This window comes from Lepisma saccharinum, chromosome 12 (genome assembly GCF_977018435.1).
Source record: "Lepisma saccharinum chromosome 12, izLepSacc3.1, whole genome shotgun sequence".
Classification (NCBI taxonomy): domain Eukaryota; kingdom Metazoa; phylum Arthropoda; class Insecta; order Zygentoma; family Lepismatidae; genus Lepisma; species Lepisma saccharinum.
The window spans coordinates 53,303,527-53,320,296 of NC_139240.1; the positions used below are offsets into that span (position 1 = coordinate 53,303,527).

The window sequence follows — 16,770 nt, forward strand, 5'->3', positions numbered from 1 at the left end:
ATAGATGTGAAGAATTAATTATACCCTAACTGTTAGTCCCTATCTCAGAGCTGTGCTCTGTACAAATCCCACACAGACACAGGAACTGTTATGAAGAAATAAAATATTAATATCCCTATCTACACAGACACAGAGCTTTGTTAAGCATGAAACTGTTAAGGGAATTTTTAGATGTAAAGAATAAATTTCACAGAGCTGTTATGGATATGGAGGTGAAGAATTGAATAAAATAATATTTATACCCATCTACTCTGTCTCTAACAAAGCTATGTTGCTGTACAAATCCCACACAGACACAAAGCTTAGCATGGAACTGTTATAAAATTGTTAGATGAGATTTGTTTGTGAAAAATAAAATTTAGATCTATACTTAATATTCCTATTATGTAACAGAGCTGTGCTTGCCTCACACAGACACAGAGCTGAGCATGGAACTGTTATGGAATTGTTAGATGAGATTTGTTTGTGAAGAATAAAATAATTTTTAAATTTATATAATATCCCTATCTCTAACAGTTTTGCTCTACATAGACACAGAGCTGAGCATGGAACTGTTATGGAATTGTGAAGAATTGAATATTCTGTCTCTAACAGAGCTGTGTTGTTTTCATGTTATTAGGTACAAATCCCCACACAGACACAGAGCTGAGCATGAAATTGTTAGATGAGATTTGTTTGTGAAGAATAAAATAATTTCTAGATGTTTCAATACTCAATATCCCTATCTCTAACAGAGCTGTGCTTGCCTCACACAGACACAGAGCTGTTATGAAGAAATAAATAAAATAATATTTATACCTATTTGCTCTGTCTCAAACAGAGCAGCTGTGCTGTACTGATGTTATTAGGTACAAATCCTCGCACAGACACAGAGCTGAGCATGGAATTGTTAGATGAGATTTGTTTGTGAAGAATAATTTCTAGATGTTTCAATAATAATATAATTAAATCATCCCTATCTCTAACAGAGCTGCTGTGCTGTACTGATGTTATTAGGTACAAATCCTCCTCGCACAGACACAGAGCTGAGCATGGAATTGTTAGATGAGATTTGTTTGTGAAGAATAAGCCTTGTTGATATTTCCTCAAGACAGGAAATTTGTGACAATGTTTGTATCACCGACAGGAATAATTATTACAAGATTACAGATCACAGAACATGTGGCAAATATTATTATAGTGATGGCCCATATGTTGCAGAGTATGTATACAGGGAAGTGTTTGTAACAGCAGAGCTTGAAAAATACAGAAACACATCCAAATTATATTTTATTAGGGTTTGTGCTGAGATTCAGATCCCACCCAGTAAGGTTTCAAAACAATGTGCATATCTCAAGCCGGGAGGCACAGATTCTATGTGATTGCCAGATTTGTACCTACCTATACCGGGAACAGGCCTCAAACACAGACACAGGGCCATGCTGAGATTTTTTGCTATGCTCAATTATACAATTGGAAAAAATAAAATTTATTAACAGAGCTGTGCTTGCCTCACACAGACACAGAGCTGAGTATGGAACTGTTATGGAATTGTTAAATGAGATTTGTTTGTGAAGAATGAAATAATTTTTAAATTTATACTTAATATCCCTATCTGCTAGCTGAGCATGGAACTGTTATGGAATTGTGAAGAATTGAACTAGTTAGAATTGAACAATATTTTTATCACCGACAGGAATAATTATTACAAGATCACAGAACATGTGGCAAATATTATTATAGTGATAGCCCAGTATGTATACAGGGAAGTGTTTGTAACAGCAGAGCTTGAAAATTATCATATCTTATAGGGGGGTTTGTTCTGAATACAATTATATCCTATCAATTATGATCCCTGACACAGCTCCGCTGTGATTAGGGCTTTTGCTGAGATTCAGATCCCACCTCAAAACAATATGCATAGTCCCTTTCTTCTCAAGCCGGGAGGCACAGATCCTATTTCAAATCTACCTATACCGGGAACAGGCCTCAAATCTCACACAGACACAGGGCCATGCTGAGATTTTTTTTTGGCAAAAAACACAATTTCATGCCACACATTGGGAGATGTGAAGAATTGGACAAGCTTTAAATCCCACACAAATACAGAGTTGAAACTGTCATGGCATAGGGATGAAATAACACCTAGACACTCAATAGATAGGAGGAATTGTTATAGTTGTTAGATGTGAAGAATTAATTATACCCTAACTGTTAGTCCCTATCTCAAAGCTGTGCTCTGTACAAATCCCACACAGGAACTGTTATGAAACTACACAGACACAGAGCCTTGCTGAGCATGAAACTGTTATGGGAATTGTTAGATGTGAAGATCTATTATAAACACAGAGCTGTTATGGATATGGAGGTGAAGGATTGAATAAAATAATATTTATACCCATCTACTCTGTCTCTAATGTTGCTGTACAAATCCCACACAGATACAAGCTGAGCATGGAACTGCTATGGAATTGTTAGAAGAGATTTGTTTGTGAAGAATAAAATAATTTTTAAATTTATATAATATCCCTATCTGCTCTACATAGACACAGAGCTGAGCATGGAACTGTTATGGAATTACACAGAGATGTTATGGATATGGATGTGAAGAATTGAACTAACAGAGCTGTGTTGTTTTTGATGTTATTAGGCACAAATCCCCACACAGACAGAGCTGAGCATGGAACTGTTAGATGAGATTTATTTGTGAAGAATGAAATAATTTTTAATCCCTATCTCTAACAGAGCTGTGCTTGCCTCACACAGACACAGAGCTGAACATGGAACTGTTATGGAACTGTTAGATGAGATTTGTTTGTGAGCTGATCATGGAACTGTTATGGAATTACACAGAGATGTTATAGATATGGAGGTGAAGAATTGAATAAAATAATATTTATACCTAATAACAAAAATATTGAGTATCTTCATGGTAATCACCTATCCATAATAGTTCCAAAATTTGAATCCTGTTCCCAATAATTATATCACTGGTAACTTCACTCTAAGCTCAGCATTGTGCGGGGATTTGAAGCTTGTTCCCAATAATTATATCACCGCACAGTTTTGTTCATGGCATAGTTCTAAGTTTAGCAATTTGAATCCTGTTCCAATAACAGCATCACTGCACAGCTCTGTCAGGTATAGGAATATTGAGTATGGAAACTACAGCTCTGTTACAATTGTTCCCAATAACAGCATCACTGCACAGCTCTGTCAGGTATTATTTCATGGCAATCACCTATCCATAATAGTTCTAAGCCCAGCAAAAATCTGTTTCTGTGTGGGATTTGAATCTTGTTCCCAATAACAGCATCACCGCACAGCTGTCAGGTATAGGGATATTGAGTATAGATTTATAGAAACCACAGTTCTGTATGCATTATTATTTATCTAGATATTATTGTGTAATTGAATTTTGTACCTAATAACAGCAGACAATCACCTATTAAGCTCAGCAAGAATCTGTATCTGTGTAGGATTTGAATCCTGTTCCCAATAACAGCATTATTGTACAGGGATCTAGATATAATTTCATGGTAATCACTCCTATCCATAAATCTGTGTAGGATTTGAATCCTGTTCCCAATAACAACATCACTGCACAGCTCTGTTAGGTTTAGGGACTAGATATTCATCATCACAACATGCAGCAGAGCTGTTCATAATTGTACTCAGAACAAACCTCTATACCAACAAATATTATAAACACATCACCTCTTGCTCAAATATATCATGCAGAAGCTGAGATAGACCCGCTTGTAGAATGGCTTCACTTTTATGAACTTCCAGACAGTTTGGATTCTGTTTCAAATTTAAGAAACCTGAAATACATAAGCTTTGGGAGTTTTGTTTGCAACCCGTACAATATTATTTTTCCTACATTTGTAGACAATATATTGCACAGTCCCGAATTGCTGAAGCTCCAATTGCAGTATGTATGATATGGAATCGTGGAATCCATGCCATCGCTTGGAATTATGATTTTATGCGGTGCGTGCCTTGTAATAGTACTTGTGATATTAATTGTATTAGAATAGGTGTGACAGAATCCAAGAACTTAACATGTTCCACAGCAATGCTGTACTACAGAATCAATACTAATCTTAGAAACAACATACTCAAACAATAGGCCTGTATAAACATAATCTGGTAGAGGTTCCATCTACAAAAAAAATATTTTGTGTAAAAACTCGAATTATTTAAGTCCATCTTGTATTGAATGAGCCAGAATTGATATTGTTTTTAAGCAGGTACATAATCAACTCATTAAAATATAAACCAGAATTTACATCCAATTTTCCTGCCTCATCAAGTATGGAAATTGTTATGTCATCAACAGGCCACCTGCTGTTTGTATAAATTCTATGATCATGGAAAAATTTGTAAAACCTAAATTTTTCTAAACTTGAAGTACTTTTTGTAAAAAAAGCAACATATTTTCCCCAATGACAATGCAACAGGTATGCATCAATTCTATGCCAGTATGTATTGGATTCAAAATCATTATATTCAGAACCCAATTCTATGCTCACATACCCAAACCCAACATCACTGTCAAGTACCCATCTTGCCTCTGTTTCATTTTGCACTTTAAAAAAATCATACTCTGATAGATTTTCAAATTTTTCCCTAAAACAATCCAACAGGTGGTCTGATTTTATGTATCTTGCAATATTTCTTCTTTCAAAATATGTTTGCATGTTCAGGTATCTATATTTTATTGCATTGATTACAATATTTTTGATTTGGCATTTTTGTTATTGGTTTATTATATATATTTCCTGGGCTTCAATTCAAAACTTTATACTTAATAAAAATATCAGTTGGGTTCAGCACTGTGCTGTGTGTGTATATGTGTATGTGTGTGTGTGTGTGTGTGTTAATATTTTTGGCTTTGGTATTTATATAAAATTTCTTGGGATTCAAATCAAAACTCTATGCTGGATAAAAATATCAGTTGGGTTCAGCACTGCAACAACACAACCTTTCTCTTCAACAGCTCTTACAATACTGGCTGATATGCAATGCAAAATCTCTTTATATACCCTAAGCACGGACCGCATTGAAAATATCTGAAACAATAAGCCAATCAGAATATAACACATAATCACATTATGTCATAAGTACCCAATCAGAAAACAACACGTATCTAATAATTTATTGGATAATAATTTGTTGCATAGCATGATGCAATATAAATAAACCAGAAATAGGCCACAACTTGGCCACAAGTGGACCGGAAGTAGGCAAACCGGAAGTGGACCGGAAGTGGACCGGAAGTGGACCGGAAGTGGACCGGAAGTAAATATGTATGGGTGTGGGTGGGTGTGGGTATGTATATGGGTGTGTATGTGGGTGTAGGTGGTCTACTTTTAAGTGTAGCCAAAAAAAATATCAAGAGGGGCATATTTTTGACAGGATTATGGACAACAATCTCACAGAAGTGCCTTTTATAAGTGTAGGCAAATCAATCTGAGGGGGCTCATCCTTTCTCAGGAAATTCCCGAGGGCATTTTTACAAAAATCTTGGATTAGGCAGGGTTCCACACTTGAGCAAAAAGCTCATATGCTCATGTTGAGCTTGTTTTAAGTGTAGCCAAATCTGCTTGAGGGGGGTTCATCCTTTCCTGAGTTTATAATATATACTTTTATACTACTATTATGTGTTGCTTACCTTTGGAATTTTCTATTTTGTCATCTCTTCAATGTGTCACAGACAACTATCAGAAGGACGAAGTGGATAGACTAAATTGTAGATATCTACTTGGTAACTAGATTTGCAAATATTTGACATGAAAGCTGAGACAAAATTCGATATGACTACTTCCACTTGAATTCTATTTTCTTTCTACCATTTTTCGTATCGTTTGTTTACTTCCTGTTAGGTTACAGAACTTGTTTTCTCGTTTTGATTTACGGTACGTATTGTGGCTGATTGTAGCTATGTCATTTTTCACAGAATATGTGTGTTCCTGGCAACCCTGGAACGCATCGCTTCACGACGGGATATGACGTCACAAATGCAATCAAATGTTGTGTGTGGTTGCCAGCATTCAGGCGGCAAAACGGCCTTTTTTGAACGACTGTAGCGCCGAAATGATGCACCAACGAGAAAAATGTTACTGAGAAATATATATATATATGAGAGAGAGAGAGATGGGAGAGAGTGTGTTGTAGACAGGCTCTCTTTCTTTTTCTTCCCCTTCTCTCTCTCTTTCTGATTCGAGATAGAAGAGGGAAAAGGCAGAAAGAAGAGAGAATGAAACGAAAGAGAGAGACAAAAGGAGAAGTCTCTCTCTCTCTCTCTCTCTCTCTCTCTCTCTCTCTCTCTCTCTCTCTCTCTCTCTCTCTCTCTCTCTCTCTCTCTTGAAGTAAAATATTAAACATTCGGAATATACAAAAAGACAAATATGACTTAAAAAGAAGACTGACATAAAAGAATAGAACTGATAAACCTAACATACAAATAGGGAGGTGTATAAAAAGTTAGAATAGATGCTGAAAGATTAGAACAGGTACAAAGCTAGATAAAGAGGTGCTGAAAGGATAGAAAATGAATTTTGCAAGAGAAAATTGAAGGGCTCTGCTGTAAAACGTGGTAAGTGAAATTTTGGTCATTTTTGAGTTACAAAGTAAAATATGCCATCCTTCAATTTTCGAGAGAAATTGCAATGTCATACAATTTGCACTGAACTGAGTGAAGCCTTCTGAAATTGTTCGACACAACACGAAAACAATTTATTTACAGTATAGCTTCTAATAACCTTCTTTCTTGATGAACTCAGAAATGAACAAAATGTTCCTTGGCATGTTTTACTCCCGAGCCCTTCAATTAACACAAAAAGTATTGAAAATGGACGATTTTAAATAAAGTTCAGAGTGAAACATCAAGTAATAACATATATATATACGAGGGTTGGGGAGTAAGTCATGGCAACCCAGTAATATTTTAATTATATGGAAAGGTGGATGGAAATGGAGACTGCGGGAGGAAACCTGACACGAGTACTTTACCCGCTGGTCAATAGATGGCCCTGTGTGTTGTACTGGATGATTGATTGGTTGATTGATTGATTTGGTGTTTTAAGTCCACTTTATGCACAGTAAGGCTAATCGGGACTGGACCTACAGTTTTAAAGTAGGATCCGAACCACTTGTGCCTCCACCGGGTATCGAACCCGGGACCCCTTGGTTAAAAGGCGACGACGTTACCACTGCGCCATCGGGGAGACCTGTTGTACTGGATGAGGACGGGAAACAGGCATGGTGAAGAGGATGGTGTTGTCGATGGTATTCGACGTCTTCCACATCTATGGCAGCGTGCTGTGGACAATACGGGAGATTATTTCGAAGGTTTGTCATAATCAGACAAGTTTTTGTAACATGTGTATGTCACAGGGTCAGACAGGTTTTTGTAACTTGTACATTAATACATGTGTATGTCACAGGGTTGCTTGGGTTTTCTGTCATGATTCCTACCAACAAAATATCCATAATGGATACTCTTTCAGTTGTATATAACACATTTTTAATACATCCTTCGATTGTCGAATTATTACTGAGTTGCCATGATTTACTCCCCAACCCTCGTATATATATAATTATTTTTGACAGGAAATGATAAAATTACCAAGGTAGGAATAGAATATTCAGTATTGGGTTTTCTCAGAACAGAATCAAAATTCTGAAACAATTATCAAGCCTTACCTATGCACATTCTTGGTCCTTCCCCAAATGGTAGATAGGTGTAAGGAAGTCTGTTGTCTTTATTTTTCTCGTTAAACCTCTCCGGATCAAATTTCTGAGGGTCTGGATAGTATTTTGGATCGTGGTGTATTCCAAGGACAGGAATGAACACGTGTAAGCCCTTCTTAATTGTCGCATTGGTGCCTGGGATTGTGAAGTCTTTGGTACATTCCCTGGCGAGCATGGGAGCTGGTGAATGCTTCCTTAAAGTTTCTGGAAATAAAGAAAGAAAGAACTTCAGTATATAGTTCTGGTGATTGCACAAAATGTAAGACGAACGAAAATGGTTTAGCACTGATTAAGTTGAGTTGAGTTGAGTTGGTGTTTTAAGTCCACTTTATGCACAGTAAGGCTAATCGGGACTGGACCTACAGTTTAAAGTGGGATCCGAACCACTTGTGCCTCCACCGGGTATTGAACCCGGGACCCCTTGATTACAAAGCACTGATTAAGAACTTGCCCTTTCGTATTCAAGACATTTCATTTTTTATTCCTGTTTTGGTATGTGTCCAATGTTACTCAAATGTCAGCCCACTACACACACCGAAACTAATTTCCACATCTATAAATTTTCAATATATTTTCTGTAATTATTTAACAGTTTCAATTCAAGAACAAACTCAATCTATGAAACGAATTCGTCAAGAAAGATGTGTAACAATGTTTACAAACCTTTTATTTAACTAGACTAATATATATATATATATATATATATATATATATATATATATATATATATATATATATTTGAACTAGAAGTTTCAGTTAATGACAATTTGCCTATTTTGTTCTGTAAGATTATGTATGTTAATATTTATGTAACTCATATTCAATTAATTGTTAGGTAATAATCAAAATCTAATTATTGATAACAACTCCTTTGGACCAGTTTCCAAATTCAAATACTTAGGAGTAATATTAACAAATGAAAATTATATTAGAGGAAAAAAGAAGTAGGCATAATTCCGGAAATGCATGTTACTTCTCTCTCCATAACCTTTTGTCTTCTCGTTTAATATCTAAGAAACTAAAAGTTAAAATATACAAAACAGTAATTTTGCCTGTAGTATTATATGGGTGTGAAACTTGGTCGCTTACATTGAAAGAGGAACATAAATTGAGAGTATTTGAAAATAAGATCCTTAAGAAAATATTTGGTCCTAAAAGGGATGAGGAGACAGGTGAGTGGAGAAAGTTACATAATTTAGAACTACATAATTTGTATTCATGTCCAGATATTATTAGAATAATTAAATGAAGAAGACTTAGGTGGGCAGGCCATGTGGCATGAATGGGAGAGGAAAGAGGAGTTTACAGGATTCTTGTTGGGAAACCTGATGGTAAAGAGACCTGTGGGAAGGCCAAGACGAAGAGACAACGTTGAGATGGACCCAAAGGAAATCGGTAGGGATGGAAAAGAGTATATAGATCTTGCTGAAGATAGGGACAGATGGAATGCCTGTGTTGCTGCAGCCATGAACCTTCGGGTTTAAGAAGGCTAGAGAGTTAGTTAGTTCATATTCAATGTTAGATTTACCGACGTTCGTGGGCGCGCTACGATGCCAGGCGTCCTGGGTTCAAATGTCCGTCTGAGTATTGGTGCTCTTTGTTATTGCGAAGATGAGGATGAGCGATTAGCAAAAAGTGGCATAAAAGCGAAGAAAAATAAACCAAATCAATCAATTAAAAAATACAGAGTCAACACTCCGTATGTGGAAGAGCTCTGCACATGTGTACTCCACAGCTGGCAGCAGTATGTACTATGCTATCTGCAAGCGCTTTTGCATAATTAATTATTCACTATTTCATCTGAGGTACGAACAAATTAATTTTAATTTGTTAGTGGATAAATGACTCACCAGACCACAGCCAACCACAGCGAAAATAGAGTTCTGATGAAAATATACGACGTATTAAGGAACCACTACCTGATTTATACAGTATTTAATTAAAAATTAATGAAATTATTAAGTTATTTAATTAAAATAAACAAATATAACAATAATATTAATATACTTTTGAGTGAACTTTCGAAGTTTGAAGCAGGGAAAGATGTACTGTAGTATACTTACCACTAATGACCATATCTAGGTACGACATCTCTTGAATGGCTTCATAGGTAACATGTTTGTGCTTTTCCAAAACTCTGTCAATTTCTTCTGCAAGTTTCTTTTGGACATGTTGGTTAATGGCTAGCTCGTAGAGAGTAGTACTCATGGTGTTGGCTGACGTTTCAAACCCCGCGAAGAAGAAAACTACAGCTTGGGCAGTAATGTCATCATCGGTGAATTCTGCAGATGATAATACGAAAAACATGATGTTAATGGATAGGTGCTACAGCAGGCGAAGAACATGAATTTTTGCATAGAACTGAACTAAATCCGTCATCCAACAGTCTTTGGAAAGTTAGAAGTCTCTCAATTACAGTTGCAGCATTTTCGAATTTACACTTAATTTATTCCAATCTAAATTTATATTTTGTATCGAAAAATTTGTAAATCTCTTCAATGTAAGATTTTTCATATTCGTTTGAACATAATTAGATGAACAAAGTGATAAAAGAGTTGACAACAGTCTTTTTGGGAGCTTTCAGACCAAAGCGACACGTAGATTTCACGCCTAAGCAGAAAGCGACAAGGGACACAGGTCCCTTAAGTCTGTAAGCAAGCAATCAACGCGCATGCGCGAACGGACCGAGGCGACACCATGAGCGCCGTTGCGAAAACAGCCCAGTCCGAAAGGTTGCGTTGGTTACTGAGAGTAGCATGCGTCGCTTTGGTCTGAAAGCTTCTTTAACCGCCTTTCTAGGTGAAATAGACTATACTGTATTTAATGGTTTGAAATCTAAGGAATGTACTAAAAATGTACCTAATTGTTAGTATATTATGCTATTCAAAAAGATCTGTTGTTTTTTAAATGAACCCTCATCATAAGGTACATTTGAGTAGCAAAACTATAACGTTCTCACAGTTAATATTTACATGAGTTATAGTTATGCTCAATATATGCGCTTTTGACCACTTTGTTAAGAAGCATTTCTGAGCTGAGGAACACCTTATGGCCTGAAATTGCACATAGCATCCGCGAATTGAATTACCCGAAATAGACAAAGGGCAATGGCAAATTTTGTGAAACTAGAGCACAAAACCGCATTTCTCGTTACATTGAAAATGTTGCCGTCCAGCACGGCTCGGCATAGTTCTGCACGTCTCGGCACAGCCAGCAGTTGCAATGAAGAGGTTAATAGAATAGGAAAGGAGAGGTAGTGGCTACGGAGGCGGGAGAGTGGGGTGGGAGATAAGAGGAACAGAAACACAGATAATAATGAGCACACGAATTGAGTACTCATGTTGGGTTAATACTGTAATGTAATCAGGGGCGCCGACTTGTCAAAATTATTGGGGAGGCCTCTGATCACTGAAATAAATGAATGAATGACTCACTCCCTCCCTTTTTTAAAAATAAAAATTACGTCTTCGTATAACAGTTTATAAGCAGCTATTCCTCATGCAAATGAAATGTAACATGAAAAGCGTGTGTCTGCTCATATGTTTTTTAGATAACAATTAACATTTTTATTTAAAAGTAGGCTATGTATTTACATTAAGAGGCCAACATAACAGTTTTATGCCGGCCTCAGTAGCCGAGCGTGTTGGGTGGTCGACTCAACTCGCTTTGATCCGGAGATCTCGGGTTCGAGTCCCGGCGAGGGCATGGGTGTGTTTTAATGTCCGCAACAGACTTGTAAACAAAGGACATGTGACGAGTGCAAAGAACCTTAGTGTTGACGTACCCATAAAAATAGCGAATATTTACAATACTTAACAGTTTTATTTAATTATTTACATAAATGCTAACACAAATCGCAGGCAAATAGTTTTACTTTTTTGTTCTTGCTACAATATTTTACTTTTTAAATTAAATTTTGCAATAATAAATAAACACCTAGCACGCCGTGCTTTAGCAATAATGCCTTTGATCATAGCCGTTCCCGCTTTCGCAATACAGACTTTTCATAAGCTTTCCTTGCGTACTTTACTGCTAGCCAGTGTTAAATAAACGCAAAGACTTTAGAATTATTTTCCCCTTATTCTTTGGACTAGAGGAAGAGATTTTGAGGATAACTAAATATCGTACATATCAATATTGCCTGAAAGTCGTGATTACGACCTCAAATTGTTCAGAATTCACTTAACAACATACTGGTATAATTGTCATATCACCTCGTTATTTTGAAACTCTTTTTAGTAAAAATGTTAACAATACTCATATTTATATACTTAGTATATAGTAATAAGTCATGTGTTTTGCTGTCTCCGTTCATAGCCCCCCCAAAGTTGATGGTTTAGCGGTCTCAGCCCCCCAAAGTTGATGGTCTAGAACATTTGAAATGTGTATTTAAAGTTAAGTTCATGTGGCACAATTCAGAGTAAACTTTACAAGAGAAGCAAAATAATACGTTAGATCCTCTTAAGCAAAATCATTTTAGGGGCCTGCCCCCACATCATTAACATTGGGGGGGCTCGAGCCCCCTCAAGCCCCATGAAGTCGGCGCCTATGAATATAATGTACTGTGATGTGCAGTAGGGTGCGGAGCCGAGCTACTGTATGTTTGAAGCAAACCTATACAAGAATTGGGAACAAGAGTGGCACGTTAAAAAAATAACACACCGCGTTCTTTTTGAATAGCTCTCTGCATTATCAATGCACATAACAACATGAGAAATAATTGTACTCTACCTCGTTTTTCATTTAGTACATCACTGACGTCATTCCCTTCACTGTCTCTGCCTTTTCCACTCTCTTTCACATCATCGTCCTCATCAATGTACCCCTTCTTCTTCAACTGCATCAGGAGGTCAATCAAATCATTCCTGACTATTTTGTTGCTCTCCCTGTGGTCCATGGAATCCTTCACCAGCTTCCGGAAGTAATTGGCAATATCCTCAGGAATGAATTTCAACCGGAGGTAGTCAGCTATGCCAGGGACTAGTATTCGGAAGAGCATGTTCAAGCCGCTCCTTAGAGATGGCGAAAATATCCTAATGCCCATCCTTCGGAATTCTGAATCCTCTTCTGTCATAGAGTTGCACTGGATTCCAAAAGCGCACGATCCAATGACGTCTGTTGTGAATTTGACGGTGACGTCTTTCACTTCTAACACTTCCTTCTTCATAGCCTTGTCCTCCAAGAACTTGTTCATGTCCTGACCGCTTTCGGCCATGTACCTGAACATCTTCTTCAGCTTCCCTGAAGTGAAGATCGGTGCCAGACGGACCCTTAGACTTCTCCACCTGTGTCCTCTTGCGGCTGAGAGGTTCTTCGCGAAGATAGGGTCGATATTCTCATCCATCTCTAGGATCTGATCGTGGAAATGAGAGAAGTTCTTCACCAAGAATGTCTTGATCAGCTCTGGATCTCGAACCATGAGTGTTGGCTTCCCCATAGTGTAGAACCCGACAAACTTGTAATCTTCAGCTTTGAAGTACAAGTTCCGAATGTCCTCTCCGATGTGAAGTTTCATTAGGAAGGAGTCTTTCAGATTCCCCAAGATGGAGTCTGGTTTGATGTGAGGTACGCCATGTTTTATCCAATACTTTTGCTTGTGGCTGATATATATGTACAATGCACCCACTGTCCCGACCAACAGGGCGATTACATAGAACATCAGTTCCATCCACGATTCTGCAAAGAATCCCATATTGATGGACGCAAGGAATCTGAAACGAGAAAAAGAACAAATATTTGTGATAATTGTACAGGTAACCAGTGATTGGAGTGGGACAAAGCAAATATGGCCTGGTCAACCCGCCATATTTGTGAAAGAGTACGTTTGCACTGGAGAACGGGCAGCGGTACTATGGGATTGCAAGAGGGCGTGAGCGAGGCAAGAGGCTTCGCCGGTCGCGTTTGTGCAGTGGGAAAATATCTCCTCATCAGATTCGAGACTAGTAGTGCTTTTTCAGCATCATAGTTGCCAACTTAAGCAACTAGTCACTAAATCTAGCGTATGACATAATCCATGAAATAACAATGGGCGACTTCTCTGGCACGCCTTTGGTCACAATAGCTTATTCTGTGTTGGGCGTAATATTACGCCCGCGAACATCTCTTGACTGAAGTAACCTGTGTTGAACGGAATAATACGTTTTTTGTTGGTGAAACATAAGGTAAAGTGCTCGAAATCCGTCCCCTGCCCTAAATTCGTGCCCCTCTTTAACTTCCATGGAAAGTGCTGCCAGTTTGCGAGAGCAGCAGGAAAATCTTCAGAACCATTCGATTGCGTACTGGCAGTGACGTAGTTGCTTTTTTCTCTTCATTCACGCTTTAATTTTTCAAAAATAGTTTGTCTGAAAGCTTGCTACAGTGTGAAATCAACTTAACAGTTATATTGACGCCTCGCGGTAAGTTTTTCATAATTTAGTGATTGATAATTATAGATTAGTACTTGAATATTGCTTTCCAGTTTTCACAGCGATGTAGCTGTAGTCGTTTGGTCAGGAGCAGTCGCCATTGTTGCTATAACTGGAGTCCTAAATCCGTCCCCTTTGAGATTCTCAAATCCGTCCCGGGGACGGATTTGCGACCCACAATATGTATCTATCTTGTGATATATATTTTATTTTTTTCCTGACCACTTAGATTGATGTATGATCACTTGTCGACCTTTTTATAATGTGTTTAACACTTCTATGCCTTATTCTTGAAAAGAAAATTAATACTAATTAATAAAAAGCATAAAATTAAAGTTCTACGAAGAAGTTGGTACCAGCGGGTGGTCCGAGGGGGCACGTGCCTTCCTCCTCACTCAACAGACAAGCTACAGCCTTTAGATGTAGCATTTATGTTTCCTCTGAAAACTCTATACGCAAAGGCTATAGAGCAATGGTTGGCCTCTAACCCAAACAGAATTGTGAGGAAACTGCAAGTATCCAGTTTGTTCTGTGAAGCGTACCTTCGTGCTGCTACTCTTGAAACTGCCGTCAATGGTTTTAGTAAAACTGGAATTCATCCGTTTGATCCCGATGTCTTTTAAGAGCATGACTTCATAGCCAGACAACTTGAAGAGCCAGAGGTCCCTGACAATGGAGGGAATGATGACAACCAGAATGCTCCAGCTCCATCTCAAGTGGTCGTCCAAGAGACATCCAGGAAGTTCCAGTAATCCAGCCTTCCACATCTTCTAGAGCCAGGACCTCATTCTTGGTAACAGGAAGTCCACATAAGATGTCTCTAAAAGCCTCTATGGGAAAGAAACAAATGGCGGAAGAGCGTCACAAGAAACAATCCCAAGCAAAGGCCAAGAAACGTCTCATCATTGAAGATAAAGATCAGCTTGGAACATCATCGACAAAACCTCCAAAAAAGAAAACAAAGAAATATGACTGAAGTTCAAGCGACTCTGAGGATGAAACATAAGTTCCACTGGCGTCTACCGATGACGAGGATAGTTCAAGAGATGAAGATGCATCATGTCCTATTTGTGGAAACCGTTTTTCCCAAGGCAAGCGAGGAGAGATATGGGCAAAGTGTTCGAAATGCTTCCAGTGGTGCCACGAGATGTGTTCATCTTCAACAAAAGTCAAAAACTTTGTTTGCGATTTTTGTCTGGATGGTAAAGAAAGATGTAACTTAAGTATATAAAAATGTATAAACATGTTTTCATCTCAATAAATGTATTACAAGAGATTTTAACACTGTTTTAATCAAATTTTCCATAAAAATAAATGAGTAGATAACTGGAAAGGAGGGATTGAATTAGGACACCTTTTTTAAAAAAATAAAAATTTGCGTTCTTTTGATATTTTTTTTGGTAAAGAAAGATTTATTTAGTAGAATCACACCAGTAGCACTAGTAGGTATGTAGTTGAGTTGCTTTAATCAGTTCTTGTATTTTTTGAAATTTTGAACACATTTTCAGAATTGAAGATTTGTCTTAGGGGCACGGTATTTGTACACTTTACCTTATGTTTTGCTATTGAAGAAACAACGACCTTTTTAGTCACGATTTTCAGTGGCGAAGAAGAAGAAGAAGTTTGAACTGTTGGTGATTTATTGTTGGTTTGGTGTGTAAAATGGCAAAGAGCAAACGTGCCCTTGACGTCTTCGAAATTATGGATTATCTTGTGAGCTCAAGTGACAGTGAACCAGAAGATTCCATATCGTCCGTTTCTGATTCAGAAGCAACATATGGAAGTGATAATTTGCTTTGGAAGTGAAATATTTCTTCCCCTCATTCCTCATACCTATTGAAGATATTGCAATGAAACTCGGCGGATACATTACGTATACACCATAGTATTTTTCAAGGTAGATTATAGTCGGGTACTTATATCCAGGGCCGATCCAGAGGGCCCCAAAGTTACCAAAAGGGATTTTTCGGAGGGAAATTTCCCGAATTATCCCAGATTTCCCTTTCCTCATACTTGATGTACACATGTGCGTGGTACCACTTGATAGCCTGTTCTATTGTGAAGAGAGAGACGTATGAACCATGATACTCGGATGAATTGTGCTGAAGCAGTAGCTACTTAAAAATATTACTATGCAAACTCAGAAAAAAATACACAGAAAGGGAAAGCACTTTCTCAGAAAATTACACCTTCCCTGTTCAAGGTAAATATAATATTGTCAATGGGTAAATATCTCTCAATATTGTTAATTTAAAAAAGTGGAAAAAAGTGATCAATTTTGATAGGATAGGAAAGTGTTTCGAAAGGGGCGCTGTGTGATGGCTTACAGAGGCGCCACGAAATTTTCTAACAATTTCACTGAAATTGCACTTATTACAATGTATGTGCTTATTTAGTACTTTTTACATGTAAATGTTTCTGTCCTACATTCTGACTTGGACGCCGTGGAAAAGATCTTGAATCACTAAGGGTGCCGTGAAACGAAGAAGTTTGGGTACCCCTGCGATAGGATAATTGAGAATTTTGCTTCATTATAAGCAAGAAAATTTAAATTCTAATAATTTTCATTCTGAGATGTCAGTCGAATTATGTAAATATTTTGTAAATTTTACTTACAATAATGTGTAAT

General features: G+C 37.5%; 1 protein-coding gene across 1 annotated transcript in view; it reads right to left on the reverse strand.

Moving 5' to 3' along the window:
* LOC145996084 (cytochrome P450 6k1-like) overlaps positions 1-16,770 on the reverse strand; it is a 47,417-nt gene that overhangs the window by 21,990 nt on the left and 8,657 nt on the right. The window contains exons 2-4 of the mRNA XM_083132330.1: positions 12,469-13,448; positions 9,801-10,019; positions 7,690-7,941 (exon numbers count right to left, since the gene is read on the reverse strand). Of these exons, the coding sequence (XP_082988456.1) occupies positions 7,690-7,941; positions 9,801-10,019; positions 12,469-13,429 (1,432 nt within the window). The 5' untranslated portion in view covers positions 13,430-13,448. The remainder of the gene's footprint in view (positions 1-7,689; positions 7,942-9,800; positions 10,020-12,468; positions 13,449-16,770) is intronic.